The sequence below is a fragment of the Nuphar pumila genome, chromosome 17 (assembly GCF_984573655.1).
Source record: "Nuphar pumila chromosome 17, dmNupPumi1.hap1.1, whole genome shotgun sequence".
NCBI classification, from domain to species: Eukaryota; Viridiplantae; Streptophyta; class Magnoliopsida; order Nymphaeales; family Nymphaeaceae; genus Nuphar; species Nuphar pumila.
The window spans coordinates 81,222,615-81,246,521 of NC_143265.1; the positions used below are offsets into that span (position 1 = coordinate 81,222,615).

General features: G+C 36.9%; 1 protein-coding gene across 1 annotated transcript; it reads left to right on the forward strand.

Annotated features, from left to right (window-relative positions):
- The first annotated feature begins 19,215 nt into the window (after nucleotides 1–19,215).
- LOC149812459 (glucan endo-1,3-beta-glucosidase 3-like) lies at nucleotides 19,216–23,631 on the forward strand. The gene is made up of 6 exons (XM_089993053.1): nucleotides 19,216–19,270; nucleotides 20,281–21,537; nucleotides 21,997–22,024; nucleotides 22,702–22,799; nucleotides 23,197–23,348; nucleotides 23,530–23,631. Exons 1-6 carry the CDS (start codon nucleotides 19,216–19,218, stop codon nucleotides 23,629–23,631), a joined length of 1,692 nt encoding a protein of 563 aa, XP_089849179.1.
- Nucleotides 23,632–23,907: the final 276 nt, after the last annotated feature.

Here is a 23,907-nt window from a genome sequence, read left to right on the forward strand (position 1 = left end):
TAAGTTTATATTCAGATGGATTTAATCCATTTGGGGGTAGATCAACCCCATACTCGTGTTGGTCGGTATTTGTCACCCCATACAACCTTCCTCCAAGCTTGTGTATGAAGCATCACAATCTTTTCTTATCTCTATTGATCCCTGGTCTGACGTCTCCGGGCCAAAATCTTGATGTATATTTAAGGTCATTGATTGATGAACTGAAAATACTGTGGGATGATAGTGTTCTCATGTACGATACCCACAAAAAATAAAACTTCAATATGAAGGTTGTTGTTCTATGGACAATTAGTAACTTCCTTGCATATGATATGTTATCTGGTTGAAGCACACATGGGAGGTTGGCATGTTCGTACTGCATGGAGGATATAAAATCGTTTAGATTGTCGCATAGAAGGAAGCCATGCTGGTTTGATTGTCACCGTCGATTTCTACCCAGCAATCATCTGTTCCAACGACAAAAGACTGTGTTTTGAGCAAGCATAACTGAAATGGAAGGTCCGCCTACAAGGTTGTCTAGCATAGAGATTTTAAGAAGATTGCAATACTTTTTATGTGGACTGACAGATGCCCGTAGGCCAACGCCCTTTATTGGATTTGGGAAGGATCACAATTGGATAAAGAAATCTATCTTTTGGGAACTACTATATTAACCGACGTTATTGATATGACATAATTTGGATGTCATGCATGTGGAGAAAAATGTGTTTGATAATGTGTTTAATATGGTAATGAATGTGAAAGGGAAAATGAAGGATAATCCGAAGGCCTGTATGGATTTAAAAGTAATATGTAAAATACCAGAATTGGAACTCAAAGAGTACAATGGCAAAGTACTGAAACCAAAGGCAAGATACGTGCTTGGACCAGATCAAGTAAAGCTGGCATGTCAACGGTTAAGACAGTTGAGATTTTCAGATGGATACGTTTCTAGCATTGCTCGGGTTGTGAAGATAGACAAGGGACAATTATATGGGTTGAAGAGCCATGATTGTCATGTCATTATGCAACGGTTGATACCCCTAGCATTCCATGATATGTTAGACAAACCTATATGGGGGGTATTGTCCGAGTTGAATAGATTTTTTAGAACATTGTGCGTATTAGAAATCGTAGTATCTGAGGTAAAGAATCTTGAGGAATCTGTCGTAACTACTATTTATCAGATAGAAAAGGTTTTTCCACCTGCATTTTTTGATGTTATGGAACATGTGATCATACATTTGTCATATGAACTTAGGGTTGGTGGACCTGTGCAATATCGATGGATGTACCCATTTGAAAGATATATGTTTTTAAAAAATTTTCTTTTCAACGCTATTGAGAAATTTATTTTAATTCGAGATGTATATTGTTGACAGATGCATGTTTGACCTAAAAAAAAAGGTTCAGAATAAAGCAAGAGTAGAGGGCTCTATTTGTAAGGCGTACACTTTAGAGATTTCAAATTTCTCATCTATGTACTTTGAACCTCACATTCCAACACGTTACACATGCCCACCTTGTAATGATGATATGTATGATTTCTCTTATGGTCACGATGTCGCACATGAAATATATGTCGTATCTCCATTTTTTGATGGCACATGCATGAAAGAATGTGATCCAAATGATATATCAAGTGGATGAACGCTAAATGAAGAAAAAGATTATGACAAAGAGAAGGAGGAGAAATAAAAAAAGTATGAAAGTCAAACAAGTGATGAGGAATCATTCTCGAGCTAGTGAAATACATCTTGTAATACATACCTGTATTTGATCTAAATGATTAGAATGATTTGAACGTATTGAAATGTATTGTAATGATTTGAATGTTTTGATGGTATTGCAATGTTTGAACGTGTTGCATGAACTTATTTTTCGATTTGATTATGTATCTTCGATAGGTATAGAGTTATGAATTGAATGTATTGCAACGCGTTAAAATTATTTGAATGTATTGCAATATTTGAATGTATTGCATGAACTTATTTTTGATTTGATTATGTATCTTCGATAGGTTTCAACTACTGAATTTAATGTATTGTAACGTGTTAGAATTTTTTGAATGTATTGCAATATTTGAATGTCTTGCATGAAGTTTTTTTCGATTTGATTATGTATCCATGAAGATATAGAGTTGTGTAACTGATCCAATTGTATTGCAAGTTAAGGATAAGTATTGCAATATTTGATATCTTATGTTTTAATGTAGGTCCATGAAGATATCTTATGTTTTAATGTATTGCAATATTTGATGTGAATGATTTAAACGTATTGAAATGTATTGCAATGTTTGAATATATTGCATGCTATTTTTTATTTGTTAGAATATGGTTCATGGAGGTCACAATCGTCGAGCACCCAGTGGTAGTCAGTCTGAGCCTTCATCTTCACGGATTGCTTCGACAGGTATATCATTTAAATAATTATATACTTGATTAGTTTAAATGTGCATTGTGTGAATTTCTAACTCATTGTTCTATATGTGTTGTTTCGCCTAAACATGACCCACCTACGCTGGATGCAGGGTCTTCTCAGTGTGACACACGATAAGTAATTCAAATAGTATATATCAATGGTCGACCGTAAGTATTTTATTGTCACTTGTCCAATACTTGACTTATAAAAAGTGTATATTGATAGTCGATTGTTAATGTGTATCAATTCATGTGCAGTGCAAGGTTTGAGCAGCAAGAAGTAATATGAGAAATTAAAAAGTCATTATTGTATCATCTTCCAGGATCGGTAGCGCAATAGAAAGAGTACTCGAGAGAGATGTTGGACAGATTAATGTCCTCATTCATGGTATGCAATCGTTTATTATAACAAGAAGTGTTTCATATTTATGTGTGCTAACTTTCTGAAAGTATTTGTAGGCTTCCCATCATTTCGTGACTGCAAACGAGGAGAAAGATGTGAGGGTAGTGTGGCAGAAGGTGGTTGTCAATCGATTTGCCGACATGCTGCACAATATGAAGGCTGCAACAAAAAAAATAGCTAGTGGGATAGATGATCCATTGTAGTGGAAGGACCATGGGCCTTCTACTATCATGAGAGATTATTGAGAGGCCATGTGCGACAAGTGGGAGAGCAATGAATTTCAAAACCGCTCAGCAAAGGCTACACAAAACTGAGTGAAGATGCCCGATGCTCATCTGCACACAGGTGGATCTAGAACTTTTGGGCGCCACCAGAAGAGAACAGTAACTCATCAATATATATTGTCAATTTTGTAAGTATTTTTGCATACTTATTAATCAATTTTTTTATCATTTAACATTGCAGGAAGCAGGAAAAGGAGACAATGTGCCTTACAATGATGTGTTTGTTGAAACACATAAACGTAAGAGCACGGGAGATTTTGTATTAGAGAAGGCGAGAGCGACATCGATATGTATTTATTGTATTAATAAACATTGTAATATACAAGTTACTTTGAATTATGTTATCATAAATATTGTAATTCTAAATTATTAATTCATATTCTAATCATTACTTTGTAGGAGTCATACAAGCAACAAATGGTACAACGATATGACGATGACTTCACTCAGCATCCACCTTTTGATCCTGCAGCATGGGTGACTGCAACTGGTGAACCCAAAAAAGGTCGTGTGTTCGGGTTTGGGAGTAACATGAACACCACACCAGTCGTTGCCTTCTGCAGTCACGACTCTCAGAGTTTTCCTGCCATCATCAACTCCGAACGTCCGATTGACCATGCTATGTCTTGGGATGGTGTCTGTCAGCATCTTGAGGACAAAATGCAATACTTTTTAAATGAAGTCATTCCCAACATTATCCGTGATGAGTTGTGCAACTTTTTTCAGGACAGAGGAACTTCGTTTGCATTCAACATGAGTTCCGGTGTCTGTCTGGTATAAAGATTCATGTCATTAGATTTCAAGCTAGTATATGCATGATTGAATACATATATGCATGATTGCCTCACTATGAATTTTTTTGACATCTTATAACACATATATGCATGATTGATTCACTATACAAATTTTTTGACACCCTTATAACACATATATACATGATTGAATCACTATAAAGTTTTTTTACAACCTTACAACACATATATGCATGAATTCATCACTATAATTTTTTCTTAGTGCCTTATAACACATATATGCATGATTTGATCACTATAAAAGTTTTTTGACAACCTTAGAACACATACAAGCATGCTTTCATTACTATAACAACCTTAGAACACATATGAGCCTGATATTAGCATATATGAAAGTTTTTAATGCCTTATAACACATATGAGCCTGATATTAGCATATATGAAAGTTTTTTAATGCCTTATAACACATATATGCATGATTGAATAACTATACATTTTTTTGACTGCTTTAGAACTTGATAGGTATGATTGAATCACATATAAAGTTTTTTTACTGCCTTAGAACACATATAAGCATGATTTCATCACTATGAAAGTTTTTTGACTGTCTTGCAACACATATATGCATGATTGTGATACATAACACATTTATTTGACAGCCTTATAAACTATATATACATGCGTGAATCACTGTGAAATTCTTTGACAAACTTAAAACACATATCTGCATGATTGAGTTACTATACATTTTTTTTCCAGTCTTAGAACACATATTTGAATTTTGTTAATGTCCTTCAATTTATTGCTATTCTCTGTGTCATTCAGCCATTTACTTTGTTGTATTAGATTAGGTGCATTGCATATAATTTATTTCATTATATTTTGTTTATAAATACTAACATTTTTTTCTCTTGTAGGATGCTGGGGGTGATCAGCGTAGAGGAGCTGATAGAGGCATGGAGGGAGGCGCAAATCGACAAAATGAAGACGACGATGCCCAGAATCTTGATGAGGATTAGATTCATTTGTTTAATTTCTTTGACATACTTGTAACTAATTATAACATGGTAAGGTCTGTATTTGGTTGTTAAAGTTTGCCTAACTTAGAACTTGTGTTACATTTGTTCCACCTGTATATGTATTTTTTATGTGTATTTTATTTTTTATAAGCAGATTATATGATTTATATAACAATTTTTTTTCTCGAGTATGTATCCCTCGCTAAATAGTAGCAACTGATTAGTGATGGATTAAATTCCGTCGCATAACCAAATCAGTCTCTATTTAGCGTCGGATTAACGACATACATGATCCGTTGCCAATCCGTCACTACTTAGCAACGACTTGGCGACAAATAAATTTTATTGCAGTTTAGCGACTAGGGTTATGCGACGGACGCTATCCGTCGCTAAAGTCGTCACTAACATATTTAACGAAGGATTAGCGATGACGTAGCGACGGATAGTGTCTATCGCTAATACACATTTTTCTTGTAGTGAACTCATTTTTGCGATGGGAGCAAAGGTTTCAGAAAAGTCAATACCTTATTTCTGTGTATATCCCTTTGCTATAAGCCTTGCTTTGTATCTTTCTAAAGAGTCGTTACTATTGTACTTAATTTTATATATCCATCGACATCCCACAGTTCTTTTTCCTTGAGGTAACTTGACCAACATCCAAATATTGTTTTTTAACCAGGATCCCAACTCGTCATCCATTGCCTTTTTCCATCGGGAATCTTCAAACGCTTCTTTATAACTTGATGGTTCATGATGAGCATAAATCTTAGATAGGTAGGCTTGATATGATTTGAATAGTTTTGAAAGATCAAATTGAAGCTCTATAGAATGGGATTTAGATGTTTCAATGGTACAATAGGAGATATGTAGCTTTTAATAGAGGAGTTCTGAAACGGAAGCCTGGTTGCTTTGGAAAACTCACAAGCATCACACGCTAAATTATCATGATGAAGTTCCGAAAGTAAAAGTTTTATGACTTTTGTAAAAGCATGTCCAAGACGAGAGTGCCAAAGACTATAAAGATTACTGGATTGATCACAACTTAAAAAAGCTTTTGTTGGTTGACTGAAGATGTATAGTCCATCACGTTCTCTGCCTCTACCAATCACCTTCTTCGTTTTCCTGTCCTGAAAAACCACATCCTTTGAGAAAAAAATAACAAAACAATCATGAGTTTTTGTAATCTTACTCACAGATATAAGATTAGCAGTAAGTTTATGAACAATAAGCACTTTAGAATCATGATTTTGATTAATAAGCCTAATATTTTTTTTCCCAATGACCATCATGATGGACCCATCAGTAGTGTATATTGTTTTTTTTTTACTTGTCAAACTGTCATAGCAATTTGTCATGTGGTCTGAGGCCCTGAAATCAACAATACATTCATTGTTTGAAGGACATAAAAAAAGACATGAATCTTACTTTGCTGATTTGCAGTGATGTCACTAACTGGCGACGTGGTGGTTGTGTTAGTCTTAGCCACCTACTCAAAGAATCAGGTCAGATCTTCTTTGGTGACAATATTGGCCGAATCCTTTTTTATACTTGTTTCTTTGTCTCGGTTAGGTTGACCAACGAGGTTCCAACACCGATCTTTAGAATGACCCATTTTTTATTACAGTAGGTGCATTTGATGTTAGGCCTCATCTTAGATCAATCTTAGGCGGTATTATTAGACGTCTCAACTAGCGATTGATATTTTTTTAAACCAACCTGAAACACCATCTGTTCTGATTGCTCTTCCTTAATTTTAGGACCTTGATTCATAACTTTTCTGCGAGTTTCTTTCCGTTGGATCATGGCATAAACGGTGTTGTAAGATGGCAGGGGCATAGACATTAAAATTTGGCTTCGCAAATTCTCATAATCTGGGCCGAGACCAGCAAGCACTTTAAAAACCTTATCTTCCTTGAGGCGTTTCTTATTTTTAAGAATATCTCCAGTTGGAGGACGATATTGGAATAATTCATCCCACATCCCCCTAAAAGTATCGATGTAAACGCTAAAGGGCTTGTCATCATGGGTGTATTTAGCAATTTCTAGTTGCAGTTTGTATTCTCTTGCAAGATTGAATTGTTCTCTATAGATTTCTTTAACAACATCTCGAATTTTTTTGAGGAATTCATAAACAAAAAACTTCTAGTAATGGATGATTTTATAGAGTTTAATATCCAACTCATGGCCATATCATTTTCAGATTCCCATTTTTCATAGGTGGGATTTGAGAGATCTGGTTTCACATTTTTTCAAGTGATATATCCAACTTTGAATTTACCACTTAGAAATAGTTTAATGGCCTTTGCCCAACTTAGGTAATCGGTCCCTGAGAATAGAGTACTGGTAATTTTAAGTAAATGATTTTGATGATGGTAACCAACCTTAGCATCTACCACATTGATAGATGATGCTCTACCATTATCAGTCGTCAAGCTTCTCATGGTGTTACCGGCGATAGCTCTTCCATCTTCTACCATGGACGCCAGCAATCAACAAACCCTACTAAGAATTAGGAACCCGTTCTGATACCACAATGCAAACCATGCACACGAAGAGAAACAACGTTTTAACGTGGTTTGACATTGTGTGCCTACATCCACGGGTGAAGAGAGGCTTAAAGCCTGAATATTATTCAATGCCCATACGACTACAAAAGCAACACTATATATATGAAAAAATGAACTAACCCAAATGGAGAAAAAAGTCATCAAATGAGATAAGGATAATATCTCGATAATGTCTCATAGAAACCACAGATGCTAATCTAAAAGACAGTTTTCTTAATTGAGAGGTAAATCCAATAAGGACTCTACCGGCACCTGCATGCAACATCTCCTGTTACCTTACCATTGCACCAATCAATGTTCTCTCTCTTTACCAATGTTGATAATTGTGAATGGTTGAATAAATCCAAAGATGATTCAAAAGGAGGTCAATTCAATTGATGTTGTTGGGACTTGGACTTGCAACATCCCAACACAAAGTGACCTGTAAGAAGGGGAAGCCCCACCTTGGTAGTGAACCTATTTTAACAACAATACTCTTTATCATTACTCCTAGGGGTGTCAATGGGTCAGGTTTGACCCGAACCCAACCCGTACCAAACCCTATATGGTCAGGTTTGGTGATAAACAAGAAGGTCGAGGAAGAATCTAGAATGGACCTGAAAGGTCTCATTAATATATGAAGCCATATATGTTTTGTAAAACATCATATTAGACCTGGGCCCGACTCAAGTTTCGATTAAGATCTACAAATTTTCAATGTGAAAATGATAAAAAATATTATTTTACCAGGTATGGTCTGGGCCCGGTTCATGTAATCCTTATAGGATCCAGTTATGGTTTTTCTTATGGTGTGTTCGATTAGACTCGGTACCATCATCTCAAATGAGGTTCGCGCCTAGTTCCACCTGGTTCCAAATTAGAGGGTGTCACCAGGTCAGGTTTGATTCAGAAAAAAGGTCATTTTGGATTAATCCCTTTTCCTTCTCTCTCTCACCCAGCCTCAAGCCCTTACCTCCCCTTCTCCCTTCCACCATTCCTTAGTGAGCCTGCTCATTGCTTCTCTTTTCCACCCCCCAACCCTTCCTTGTTATCCCTCCTTCCACCTCACAACCCAGCTCTTTGGGCATGCTTCTCCTTCCAACTGTATTTGCTAGGAGTGACTATGGGCACTCTGTGATACAAATTCCAATCACTCTCTCTTTCTCTCTCTCAAGTAAATGCATATCGAACCGCTAAATGGCACAAAACAAAGAAAAACAATTTATTGTCACATTATTCAACTTATTCATCAGTGAGACTTCCAAAAAGCTCTACGACAATCATTATACCTCAAACACTACTTAACAACTGGAAGTGAAAAATACTTTTGGCAAAAACTCTTTGAAGTTTGTTTTTTTTCTCCATCATCTCCCCAATATTGGCTTGGCTGGCCTTCATTGGTAAAACCCTTGAAGTCCCTTCTATCCACTGAAGAATCCCTCCAACTTTGACTTTGTGCTATGAATTTTGAACTCGTGATTTGCTGCCAACTAATTTGGTGTTGGTGCAAGTCGCTACTGTATTTGCTATTCAAGCACTACATACTTGTTTTAATATCCTAGCTCTTTGGCATTTACTGCCATCTCCAATTTCCTCATGGAAACAAAATTTACTGCATGCCTCATGTTTCTTTCTAGATTTAAAACTCTGTTTGAGAGACGTAGTTGAGAGTGGCGATGGGGGATTCATGAAATCTCCATCAGTTCGAAACACCGTTTTGGGAGGGGAGACTTAGTTGAGAGCTAGACTGAGAAGGAAGACCATATTAAAAAATAGTAGATTTCAATGTCCTTGCAGGGATATTGCCAAAATCCACCAATTTGGTCACCCCTCTCATCACCCCTCCCAACAATGGCTCCCAAAGAGAGCCTTAGACGTGACTATTAATGAATTCAAAGACAATGGGTAAATGTATGTTAAAATGGCAAAAAGAGAGAGACCTAAAATCGTGAAGAGCAATGTGGAGAAGAAAAGAGCTTACTTCATTCACGTTGAATAAAATAAATAAATAAAGTGTACAATTTTCAGCTACCCTTGTTACATTCAGCTACAATTTACATTCTAGAATTATTGTGGTAATTCTAACACTCCCCGTCAAGTTGGAGTGTGAACATCTTACACACCCAACTTGCTTTTCAATTTCATGAGTTGCTGATTTAGATATTTTCATGAATGATATGAAGTTGATCTTGATGTCTTTGGTGTGTTCATGAAAAACATGATTTGCAACAATGTAGGGAGTTGTTTGACTATCACATAATAAGATCATATGTTGTGGGTGATATATCACAAAATCAATCAGCAAATATTTTACCCATGTAAGCTCGCAGCTTGTTGCAACCATAGATCAATATTCTGCTTTGGCTAAAGACTTGGATATTATTGTTTGCTTCTTGGTTTTCCATGATATTGGGCTTTGTCCTATCATAGTGCAGTATCTCGAAGTTGATCTCCTAGTTATTGGGCGTGTTGCCCAATTTGAGTCACAATACCTAAGCATTTATAATTCACTATTTGAAAATCACAAAATACCTTGCACGATAGTTTCCTTGAGATCATGCAATAGCCCTAAAGCTGCTTTCAGATGAGGTTTTTGAGGTTCGATTATAAATTGGCTTAGAATATATACAACATAGACAATGTACGACCACATAATAGTGAGATAAATAAGTCTTCCAATTAGGCATCGATATTGTTTAGGATTATGAAGTACCTCTTCGTCTTCATTGGCGAGTTTAAAGTGTTGCTCCATTGAAAAATATATAGATTTGACTCCAAGATATCTTGTCATTTATGACATCCAAGGCATATTTTCGTTGTGAAAGAAAAATTCATTTCATGGATGGGGCAACTTTGATTTAAAGGAAATATTTTAGATGACCCAAGTCTTTGAGATGAAACTTGTTGATGTGATCTTTCAATAACAGTATTTGATTAAGATTGTAATAATATCATCTACGTAAACGTGAACAAACATTCATCCTTCTTTTATGATTTTTGAAGACAAAGAGTAGTCTACTGCACCATTTTCATGACCTTTAGGGCGGATGAGAAATTGGAAAACCAATTTTGCAATGATTGTTTAAGTCCATAGATCGAATTATTCAATCAATATATGCAATTCTCTCTCTATCGAGTGAATCCTAAGGGCAATTTCATATAAACTTCTTTGTGTATAGCTCCATGCAAAAAGACACTATTAACATCAATTTGAAAGAAATGTCAATTCTGAATCGTAGCAATTGTGAGTAGGCAATGAACTATAACAAGCTTCGCAATTGGGGCAAATGTTTCATGGTAGTTAACTTATTCAAGTTGTGTGAAGCCTTTTGCTACTAAAACATGCCTTGTGTCGTTCTATGGATCCGTCTGATCTGAATTTAATTTTGTAAATCCATTTATAGTCTATAGGGCACTTCTCTAGTGGTAATTTGGTCAGCGTCTAACTGTTGTTTTCTTCTAAGACCTTGAATTTTGCAATCATAGCATCTTGCCAATGTTGGTGATTCATGGCTTGGGCAAAGTTACTGGTTTCAGAGTTTTGGATTAGCGATGCAAGGAAGGCTTTATGTAAAAGAGAAGTTTTCACAACTGAGATATTGAGAAAGAGTATATTTGGTACTTGGGTGAGTCTCTCTTGCACTATCTAATTAGAGGATGGAAACAACGACATAGCATTTATAATCCTTGGGATGACTGGGTTGAGATTGATGCCTCTTTGAGCTCTTGACTTGGGAGTCAGTTTGATCATGGACTGTAGAATTTGTGGTTTAGGTATGTTGGGATCTATGATTTGGTTGGTATTGGTTGACTGACACTTCAGGTTTGGATCTCCATTTTGGAAGTTGGGTTTATAAAAATCAGAAAATGGTAAGGGCATGACCATATCAACATCTTTATCTGATTTGCTCAAATTTTGAAATGGAAACTCATTTTCATAAAATTTTACATCTTCAATAGTGAAAACATTGTGATTTTCAAGATTTTATACTATGTATACAATTTGTCTGAGTGGATAGCCTATAAACACACATCTTTTTTTGGTCTTGAGTCAGATTTATAGGTGTGATGTATGTTATAAGCATCACATAGGCAAACAAACACTCTCTAGTGATCATAGCACAGGGTTTTGGTAAAAAGGGATTTCATGTTGAGCTTTATCAAACAATGGATGTGTGGGAAGATAGTTGATCAAATAATTTGCAGTTAGAATACATTTTCCCAAAATTTTAAAGGTAAATTGGTTTGAAATCTAAATGCTCACACTATATTGAGTAAATCATGTTGTTTATGCTCAAGTACTCTATTTTGTTGGGGTGTTGAGATGCAACTGTGTTGGTCATAGATTCTTTTTTCCTTTAGATATGTTTGCATATCATTGAAAAAGAATTTAGTGCCATTATCAATGTGTATTGCTTTGGCCCTGACTGTCGAATTGATTTACATCCATTGATATAAAATTTTAAAATTGGCTATAAGTTTTCGATTTATATTACATCAAATTAACTCATATACTTCTACTAAAGTCATTAACTATGCTAAAAAAATAATGAGCCCCCAGACAAGGAAAGAGTTTGACAACCACCCCATATATCAATATAGATTAATTGAAAAATGGGATGTGAAGAAATGAAGGTTGTAAGAAATGACAATTTTGATTGTTTGGAAATATGAAAAATAGAACAATGATCAACAATATGATAATCATTAAATTTATTCAATTTAAATAAAGTTATGCAATCTATCATTAGACAAATACTCAAGACAATTGTGCCAGAGTTCAGAAGAGGGTGAGGAGCACTCAGAGCAATTTCATTGTCATGCATCTCTAGGATATAAAGTCCATTTCAAAGTATATTTGCTCCAATCGTCTGCAATGAGAGAGGGTTCTGAAACAAGCAAGAATTTTCTTTGAATATAACATGATACTTTAAATCGTAGACGATCTTGCTCGCAAAAATTATATTAAACTGGAAATTGAGAACACAAAGAGCATTTTTCAATTTCAAATTAGGAGTCAATACAACATCCCCAATATGAGACACTTGACTCGACGTCCCATTAGGTAGGCCAACTCGATGATATAAGGCTAGGGTTGCACAATAAGCCTAGTTAGCTGGGCGCAACTCAAGCCTGACTCATTTAAGCTTGGCTCATACTCGTTCAGGTAGATAAACGGGTCGAGCTTGAACACAAGCTCAAGCTCAGTGCACATAAATGAGTCAAGCTTGATCAGGCAATCAAGCTCGGTCAACCTCGATTAGCCCTAAAATTCATAAAATATAATATATGTATATTTTATGTTTGCATCTTTGACACAACAAGTAGCCTTGCTCAGATGATAAGGTGTTAGCCTTTCATGGAGAAGGTGGGTAGTTCGAAACCCATTGTTTTCATTGCAGTTAAAAAAAAATTAAATAAAAAATGCTTGGCTCAAGCCAAGCTCGAGTTCGACTCAAGCCAAGTTTGGACAAAAGTTGTTCAAACTTGACTCGAGCCGAGCTTGAACATCTAATTTTTTATTCAAGTCGAGTCGAGTCAGCCCAAGCTCGGCTCATGTGCATCTCTATATAGGGATTTTTTGGGAGAAGACATGCAAAAAACAAAATGGGTCATATGATCAGTAGGCCTTGTATCTATGATCCATGATTGAGATATTGAAAAAAATGCAAAAGAGTTTGATATATTACCTGCAAGATTAGCTTGAGGGCCTTGATTACGTAGTATTGATATGGAGTGAGTCAACAAGCAAACAATTTTGGAGAAGCGTCGAGGGTAGGTTTTGGTTCTTGGGAACTAAGGGTAGAATTAACAACTTTGATGTCATTTGAGGTCATAGAAGAATGTGTTTAATGAGCTAGAAAATCATGCAAGTGGAAGCACTTAGCCTTGACATGTCTGAGCTTGTTGCAGTGATCATAGCGAGGGCAGGGAGGTCCTTGATGAGATCTAGATGCATCTTTGTTTTCAGCCAGATAATTGGTTGTCGCAGCTATGGGTGGCACTGTTGTTATCAAAATATGTATCTATGTATCTCACGTTGTCTTTCCTCTTGGATGACTAAAGCATATGCCTTGGACACAGAAGGGATTGGGTCCCTAACTAAGAGTTGGCTTCTAATTTCACTGTTTCTATCATTCAATCCCATAAGAATTTCTTTCTTTCTTGTTGATTCTCCTGAATTACTTTCATTGCCCCATATGACCATGATGGGATGGTGATATATGACGACAATTCATCCTACAATCTTTTTAATTTGATGAAATAAACAATAATTGACAATTGAAATTGTTTATAATTTATTATTTTTTTTAAAATTTGATAAATTCTTGGAGCATTAGATTGGGAAATACTATCTTGTAACTCTTTTCACACTTTGAAGGCAAATTCATTATGTATAACGCTGAAAAAAGGTTTTTATGAAGAGAGTTAAGCACTCAAGAGAGGACCATATTATTGCACCTCTCTTAAAATGCTATCAAGGATGAGGGACTGTTGGGTTTTGGAATTGATCTATTAGTACAACCCAACTTATTCTTGGCACTTAATGCTATGCACATGGCACACTTCCACATATATTAGTTGTCTCTCGTAGTTGGGAGACTAGAGATACACATGAATTATTTGAATCATGCAAATAATAAGGATCCACACGTGAGGAGTCATTAGACGATTTAAAATTATAGTCATCACCATCGCCAGCCATAGGGTTTAGAAGTTTACCGAACTAATGATGAATTTGATGGAATAAAAGTTGTGCTGCAGCAAAGAGGACAACCATGCTGGAGATTCAATAACCACCGTATGAAGTATGATACTCCCCAGAGATAAGAATATTGTTGATGGCATCGCAATAGAGGAGGGATTTGAAAATATTATTACTTCTCTGATACCATGTTAAAATGACAAATGAAGAAATATATAAAAATGTGAAGAGCAATGTGGAGACAAAGATAACATACTTCATTTACGTTGAATCCAAAAATAAATAATTGTACAATTTTCAACTACCCTTGATTCTCTCCTAACTTCCATTTAAATGTGTGAGTCTTATCTTTACAACCTTATTAGGATGAAGTTTGTTACATTTTACAGTTACATTTTACATTCTAAGATTACCGTGGAAATTCTAACAATGTCTATTTAAAATTTCATTCCAATGGTACCCCAACAATGACTAGTGAGAAGGATAAAATGATCCTAAAAAAAACAAACATTTATGAATTTGGACATCGAGTGGATTTTAAAAATTATAGAATATTTTGAAAAATGCATCATTATCCTACAGTGTGCTCATTTTTAGTTTTAAATATGATAAGAGGGGGTGCTGGACTAGAGAACATATCTCTATTCCTGAGTCATTTGTTAAAATACCTTTAATCTTAGATTCGAGGTAATCAAACACCTAAACCGAAAGCCTAATGAGCGGTGAACCATGTTCACCGTACATCTGCCCTAAGCCTTATATTTTAAGTCTGTCTCATTCCATAATTCACACTTTGTCACTTGGCTTGTTTCACTTTGATGCATGGGGAATGTACAAATAAGAAAAACTAGAGAATGGATAGTTATATAATTCACAAAATATAATATATGTATATTTTATGTTTGCAATTTTGACACAACATGTAGCCTTGTTAAGATGATAAGGTGTTAGCCTTTCATGGAAAAGGTGGGTAGTTCAAAACCCATTGTTTTCATTGCAGTTGGGTCATATGGCCAATAGGCCTTGTATCTATGATCCATGATTGAGATATTGACAGAAATGCAAAAGAGTTTGATATATTACCTGCAATATTAGCTTGAGGGACTTGATTATGTGGGTAAATTATATTCAGAATCTTTTGGTATTGATATGGAGTGGGTCAACAAGCAAACAATTGTGGAGAAGCATCGAGGGTAGGTTTCGTTTCTTGGTAACTAAGAGCAGCATTGACAACTTTGATGTAATTTGCGGCCGTAGAAGAATGTGTATAATGAGCTAGAGAACCATGCAAGTGGAAGCACTTAGCCTTGACATGTATGAGCTTGTCACAATGATCACAACGAGGGCGGGGAGGTCCTTGACGAGATCTAGATGCATATTTGTTTGTAGTCAGATAATTGGTTGTCGTAGCTATGGGCGGCACTAATGTTATCAAAATATGTATCTATTTATCTCATAGTTGTCTTTCCTCTTGGATGACTAAAGCATATGCCTTGGACACATAAGGGATTGGGTCCATAATTAAGAGTTGGCTTTTAATTTCACCATTGCTATCATTCAATCCCATAAGAATTTTTTTTCTTTCTTGTTGTTGATTCTCTTCAATTACTTTCATTGCTTCATATGAACATGATGGGATGGTGATATATGACAATAATTCATCCTACAATCCTTTCAATTTGATGAAATAAACTGCAATCAATGATTGAAATTGTTTATAATCTATTATTTTTTATCGAATTTGATAAATTCTTGAGCCATTAGATTAGAAAAAACTATCTTGTAACTCTTTTCACACTATGAAGGCAAATTCAATATATATGATGCTGAAAAAAAGGTTTTTATGGAGAGAGTTAAGTAGTCAAGAGATGACTATATTATTGCACCTCTCCTAGAACGCTATCAAGGATGAGGGACTGTTGGGTTTTGGAATTGATCTATCAATATAACCCAACTTATTCTTGGCATTTAATGCCATGCACATGGCACACTTTCACATATATTAGGTGTCTCTCGTAAGAGGTTGGGAGGCTAGAGATAGACATGAATGATTTGAATCATGCAAATAATAAGGATCCACATGTGGGGAGTAATTAGACGATGTAAAATTATAGTATCACCATCGCCAGCCATAAGGGTTCAGAAGTTTACCGGACTAATGATGAATTTGATGAAACAAAAGTTGTACCGCAGCAAGGAGGACAACCATGCTGGAGATTCAGTAACCACCGTATGAAGTTCGACACTCACCAGAGATAAGAATATTGTTGATGACATCGCAATAGAGGAGGGATTTGAAAATATTATTACTGCAAAAATATGTAAAAATGTGAAGAGCAATGTGGAGACAAAGATAACCTACTTCATTCATGTTGGATCCAAAAATAAATAAGTGTACCTTTGATTCTCTCCTAACTTCCATTTAAATGTTTGAGGCTTATCTTTACAACCTCATTAGGACGAAGTTTGTTACATTTTACAGCTACATTTTACATTTTAGGATTATCGTGGAAATTCTAACAATGTCTATTTAAAATTTCATTCCAATGGTACCCCAACAATGACTAGTGCCAAGGGTAAAATGATCTAAAAAGACCAAACATTTATGAATTTGGCCATCGAGTAGATTTTAAAAATTGTAAGATATTTTGAAAAATGCATCATTATCCTATTTTGGGATCATTTTTAATTTTAAATATGATAGGAGGGGGTGTCGGACTAGAGAATATATCTCTAATTCTCGAGTCTTTAGTTAAAATACCTTGGATCTTAGATTAGAGGTAATCAAACGCAGCCTAAACCGAAAGCCTAATGGGCTGTGAACCCGTACATCTGCCCTAAGCCTTGTATTTTAAATCCGTCTCATTCCATAATTCACACTTTGTGACTTGGCTTGTTTCACTCTAATGCATTGGGAATGTACTAATAAGAAAAACTAGAGAATGGTTAGACAATGTTGGGGGATAGGACTGAGAATGTACATACTATACTACCAACGGTTCTATTTTTATCATTTTCACAACAAAAAAAAACGTGAAAAATGCAGGTGCAATATGATTGCACAAATATTTGTGTATTAAGAACCTGATCATCCTCCATATTGGGGACAGGGTGATCGAGTGCTTAAATGCACGATTTTTTGTGCAATCATATCGCACCCGATCCGGACTCACAAAAAAACGGGCACTGAGACCAAAGAAGGGAAAAAAAATGAAAAGGGGAAAAAAAGACGAGGAAAAGAGGAAAGCACTGCACGTAAATGTGACCGTTGATCGGACCTGGCTGGCACATCAGGCGGTTCTCGTAAGCCGTGAACCGAACGGCTAGAAATGTTGTTTTGGAATTAACGGCCGTACATTGCAGGGCTTTTCCCGTTACCTATGCTAGTGGCAGGTGACACGTGATGGGCAGCACAGTTATGACACTGTGACTACACAAACCCATGCTCTCTCTCTCTCTCTCTCTCATGTTTCAAATATTTCTTGGCACATCTCTCTCTCTCTCTAGTTTTTTATAGGCAAAATATGAGAAAAAATTAATTAAAAATAAAAATAATTATTAAAAAAATAGAAAATAAAAAACTAAGTTTGGATGCCCACATATATCCAAGACAGCAGTTCAAGAAGGAATATGACCTGGTCATGCTTCCGTACTATTTGGTAGTCTTGATTAGTATGTGTTTTTTCCGATGCTTTGTACATTAAACCATAAATTTATGACCTATACAGTTCCTTTGGTAAGAAAAATATTTTTTTATTGTGTTTATAATTAGTAAACAAGTTTTTCATTCGCTATTATTAAGAACGTCCAACCAAGCCACAGCAAGACCTATTAGCACTAGAACCCCTCTTCAATCAACGCTATAATATTTAGTGTGAAATCATAGGCGCAAGCTTTATTTGCTTATTCATTCAACAGGGTTTTCAATATGAACATGCTTTGGATCACTAAGTTTTTTTTTATAGGCAAGCTGGGGCTAGGCAGACCCCCACCAGTTACACAACATACCATTGAGTTTTGAACATGCAACGTCCCAACACATGGTGACGTGCACTAACAGCTCCTACCAAACACGCTGAGACCCCCGTTGGTTTTGGATCACAAAGTTGTCAATGAGATAGCTAGAACGTTAGATCACAGTACGATAGTCGAGGAGTCTTGAGCTCGAATCCTATGAGATTATGCCCCAGCTAACCTAAAAAAAAAATGACCTTATAAAATTTATGAGCAATTTCAAGGAAAATTTTTCATAATTTTTTTACCACACTATATGAAGTTCATTCCCCATGCCATTTTTTATCCTACGAAAGTTTATCTTTTTTTTTTTTTGAGAAATATAAAGAAATACACCTAAAGTTTTGATACGAAAAAACGTACCTAAATTTTTTTATATTATTAAAAGCTCATTCTAATTTATGCTCCTATAATTAAAAATATATTTCCATCAACTTAAGTCATCAGTAACTCCAGTTGAATTCTTATACAAAAAAACTCCAGTTGAGTTGATATATAAAGTTACTGATTTACCTTGAAAATAATTTCTTATTTTGCTTAAATTTTAGTAACTACGACATACATTTAGTGGCAAACTTGGACGGAAGTAATTGTTTTCGTTCTTAATTAACCATGAAAAATTTTGGCAAATTCTGACCAATATCAAAAACTTTAAACTGTGCTTTTTAAAAGCGCCCAAGGTGCATTTTTGAAAAAAAAAAATTCTCGTGTTTTCGTTGGCCACAATGCAATTTTGTTTTTACTTTCAAGTCATCTTCTTCACCAAGCCTATGGCAACATCACCATTTATTCACGGTAATATCGTCATTAAAAAATCAGGACATTTTTGTCATTCAAGGACAAACCTAAGGGTTCCCTGGTAACTCTGGCCATCCTCCTGCTCACGGGCAGACAGAGGCACAGTGCCTGAAGGAGGGATATAAAATCAAAGAGAGATGTCTTAGAGCTGCTCTCTCTCTCTCTCTCCAAAGCAAAAACCCTATCTTTCCCTCTCTTCTAGTTACTGTTTCTTCAGCTCTATCTTTTCCCATCATCACCATTCTTAGCTTCTCTGTGTAGCTCTTGGTGGCTGAAGGAGAGTGGAAGGAAGTAATGTCTGTCATTCTTCTTCTCCTCTTATTTGCTATATCTGTAGCCGGAGACGAAGGTACTCTACTCCCCATCTCTCCTCTTTCTATCCTTGCTTGGGTTTATCATATTTTCTCATGAGGGGTCCTCTCCTTTTGCCATTTCTTCTGTGATTCAGAGAGTGTTTGGTCATTTTGTTTCAGTATATTTCTTGGTACCAATCTTGTGAGTAGATGAAGGCAAGGGTGATCTCTCACACTCATGAGAAAGGCCTTGTGCTGCTTTCTTTTCCTTTCGTCTCTCTTATCAGTGTTGTGTTTGTGACTTTGTTCTCCTTCCTGGTTTTTGACTGCCTAAACTACTCAACAACCCTTCTGGTTTGAAGGGAAGGAAGATAACCTTTTGGCCATTTGGGGAGATCTGTCCCCATCAGGGTTTCTCAAAGATCCTACCAAAATCTGTGGGTTGTTTATTGGTGTAATTTACAAAAATCCCTTTAACTTATCACATATTTCCAAGAAACGGACTGGTGCTTCTTTTATTACATTTACCACCTGCTTTTGTAACATGCATTTCAAAGACATGCTTGGTCCGAAATCACAATCAGTCGGCCTTTGTTTATTCGAAAAAAATGACTGAAATGAACTCATATTGATTTGTTTCACAAAAGGACCATAAGATGAACCGAAGGAAAAAAAAAATGAAAATGGCGTTTTATACTTCAAGCGGGTATTTGCAATGCATTTAAATAAGGTAGGCAGTGAAACGTAATAAGTCAAATATCTGGTTGCCTTGTGTAAATAGGTTGTTTTGTAAATAGTACGAGCATTTTGTGATGGGGTTGCTCAGATTTGCTTTTGCAGAACAAGTCTTTCCTACCAAAATTGTTAGCATCAAATAAGGGGTAGTAATAGTATACTATAGTGCCGTCTAAAAAGTGAAGTGTTTTTGCCGCGTTTTCCGCACATTTCTAAGTTTTGTTGAACTTTTGTAACATGTTGGCGAGTGGGGGTGTATGGATGAAAATTATTCAAAAATCTTTGAATTCAAATTTCTGAAAACGCTGCTGTGCTTTCTTCACACAAACAGGGGCCTTCGTGGGAGTGAACATAGGAACGTCTGTGAGCAACATGCCGTCCCCCACGCAGGTGGTGGCGCTCCTCAAGACTCAGCAGATCAACAATGTCCGTCTCTTCGACGCCGACCGTGGGATGCTGACTGCGCTCGCCAACACCGGAATCCGGGTGACTGTAACTGTGCCTAACAACCAGCTGCTGGCAATCGGCCAATCCAATTCCACTGCTGCCAATTGGGTGGCGAAGAACGTCGCTGCCTTCCTCCCCGCCACCAACATTACGGCCATTGCCATCGGCAACGAGGTGCTAACCACTCTCCCCAATGCTGCCCCCGTCCTTCTCTCTGCCATGAAATTCATCCGCTCTGCTCTTGTAGCATCCAATCTAGCCTCAACTGTTAAGGTCAGCACTCCGCACTCGTCGGACATCATCCTGGACTCATTCCCGCCGTCCCAGGCATTTTTCAACCACACCTGGAACCCCATACTTGTGCCGATCCTTCAATTCCTCCAGCAGACCAACTCATACTTCATGCTCAATGTCTACCCATATTATGTCTACATGCAGAGCAATGGAGTTATTGCACTTGATTATGCTCTTTTCCAACCCCTCCCGCCTAACAAAGAGGCCGTCGACTCCAACACTCTGCTGCACTATACTAATGTCTTCGATGCTGTCGTCGATGCCTGTTACTTTGCAATGTCATTTCTGAACTTCACTAACATTCCCATTGTTGTCACGGAATCTGGCTGGCCATCTCGTGGTGATCCAACAGCTGAACCTGCAGCTACAGTCGACAATTCTGATACGTATAACAGTAATTTGATTCGGCATGTGCTGAACAATACTGGGACGCCAAAGCATCCTGGCATTCCGGTGAGCACGTATATCTACGAGCTGTATAATGAAGATTTGAAACCTGGACCTGTTTCGGAGAAGAACTGGGGGTTGTTCCAGGCAGATGGGACTCCAGTTTATACTCTGCATTTGACTGGATCAGGGGTGGTTTTGGCAAACGACACGACCAATCAAACTTATTGCATTGCTATGAGTGGAGCTGATGACAAGCTCTTGCAGGCAGCATTGGACTGGGCTTGTGGACCAGGGAAGGTGGATTGCACGCCAATCTTACAGGGTCAATCATGTTATGAGCCAGATACGGTGCAGGCCCATGCATCATATGCTTTCAATGCTTACTACCGTCTGATGGGATTGGGTCCTGGAACCTGTGATTTCAAGGGTGTAGCCACCATCACGACTACGGACCCAAGTAATTCCTTTTCCTCTTTTTTCTTGGTTATCATGTTGATTGACGAATATGTAAATAGGCTGCATTGCATCCTGCTGAGAGTTCACTCACTCAAAACAGCAGCTTCGATTTTGGCCGAGTTCATTTTTGGGGGGGAACCACACGTTTCATTGATCATTGTGAATTTTATGGCCTACCAAACTTCTTGATCAATAATGTGCTACATCAAAGTTGTATTTCAGTTAAATGTACTGGCACATCTGATTCAATTTATGACCGAATGATCTATTTATTTGATATTGGCTGGAGTTTCCTGTCAAGACTTTGATGGGTACAAATAAGCTAGAAAGTTGTGAATTTGATGCTACTAGTAGGCTAGTAGTGTGTTCTAGGAAACTTTTTCTTACAGTGTTCATGTTTATTCTGGATTTTTCTTCTGACTTGGTTTCTAAAGTTTTCTCCTGTTGCTCTTCATTGCAGGTCATAATTCTTGTGCATTTCCTGGAAGGTAATGCTTTGATTTCTTTCTTGCCTTCTTGGTGTTCAACGATTCTTCTAAGTGCTTTTTTTTCATGTTGCACATCTATGAGTCTTGTCTTGGTGTTTTTTTTTATGGGCGACACGCAGTATGGGTTTGTCATCCTTTTGTCGAGCTTGTATTGTCTTCCTGTATCTGATATAAGGCTTCCCCATCTTGGTGGTCTCGGAATACATATTAATGAAACTGCAAAATTTGTCTTGCCAGTGATGGTAATTCATAGTAGTTTTGCACAACATTTCATCTTAAAATAGTTCTCTGTTCTCTCTATATTCAATAGGTCCGGTATATTAATTAAGCAGCTACTTCATTGGATAGAAGCCTGCAACGTGCTTGGCAAGTTACTACCATATGCATAGTCATTAGTCTCGTATGAGTTACAATAAGTTCTTAGTTTCTTATGTATTAGCAGTCTACTCGTACGAGTTACAATAAGTTCTTAGTTTCACATGTATCAACAGTCTACTGTTTCATGGTATAGAAGCCTGCAATGTGCTTTGTGTGATCTTGTCTGACATATATCTTTTAATAACAGAATACTGGTCTTTAGAGCTGGTGATTATATTTTTTCTTTAAACGCGTGATTTGATTGTAAGCCGTGCAAAATTCCTATCTAATATTGACATGAATGTTGTTTGTTGGTTCAGTGGTGGCAAGAATGGCACCTTTGCCAGTGGTGTCGCAATTGCTCCTGCATCCAACTCCACAGCAGCCAGCAGTGGCTCTTCTGGCCGTTTTGTCTCAGGTGTTTCCCGTGGCCTTCTGATTGTTGAAATTTTATTATCCAGTGCTGCCATATTCTTCCTGTAGTCCTTGATCAACCAAGGCCGTGCAAATCTTGGAGGTGCTGGTGCTACTTTATATCTTCCCAGCTACTGAGAGAGAGAGAGAGAGAGAGAGAGAGAGAGAGAGAGAGAGAGGATTAACTTGATTTTTGTAAAGACAAACAGAAAAGAGGCGAAAAGGAATGACAGAAACCAGTCTCTGCCACCCTGGTTTTTTTGTATTCTTTGAATCGCATTTTGTTTGTTCTCTTGGACGTCTTCAATGTCTATGCACTCTTTGCTGCGGTTGCGCACGCTTGCATGTCTCTTGTACAGATTTTGTTTCTTTCTCTTAGTTGTGTATTTGGTTTCTGGAAGTTGAAAAAAATCTCGACATAGGAGTGCTCACGGGTGCACTTTCTTTGCTGGCAAAGTCGAAGCTGGATGTACTCCCTGATGAGCATATGGGGCATGTAGCACTCACGAGTGCACTGAAGCTTGGTTTATTCCCTGGTGGACATGGGGCTGGGGTTTCTGCACCAATGTGTTGTAACCAATGTTACCATAGCACACTGTTATTAAGGTGGTATATTACCTCACACGCTGTTCGCTGTTGGATAAAAATGTAAAGTAACCATGCTCTCTCTCTCATGTTTCTGCATAAGCTAAAACCGAGGGACTTGTTTTTTAACTGTTTCCATCGTGTCTTAGAATGGATGGGTTGTTGCCGTTGGAGCACAAAATGATGAGAACAGGGAGCATTTGTTTCCTGTTGCTCCGTTCACAGAGAACAACTCTGGAGTTCCTTTTTGAGACTTTTACCATCTTTTTCCCTCAAGTTTACAGGATGTGTAATTTTACAGGATTTCATGGACATTCCCGTCTAACCAACCCAAATGATAATTTTCTTCTTTTTTCTTTTATTTTTTTCAAATTATTTCATCAATCATGAATGAATGTTTTGATAGGGTTTTGATTTTAGGGATTTTATTTATTTTTTCAATTATCTTAATGTATGATGTTTTTTGGGGTTTAGGCTTTTTATTAAACTTGTATTTTTAAATACCATGAATGTTTGTTTAATTAGGG

Coding starts and splice junctions, on each gene's coding strand:
- LOC149812459 (XM_089993053.1), top strand. CDS start 19,216: ATGTCTGTCATTCTTCTTCTCCTCTTATTTGCTATATCTGTAGCCGGA. Junction 22,025..22,701: donor TCTTGTGCATTTCCTGGAAG/GTAATGCTTTGA, acceptor TTGTTGGTTCAG/TGGTGGCAAGAATGGCACCT. Junction 23,349..23,529: donor CTGGTGGACATGGGGCTGGG/GTTTCTGCACCA, acceptor ATCGTGTCTTAG/AATGGATGGGTTGTTGCCGT.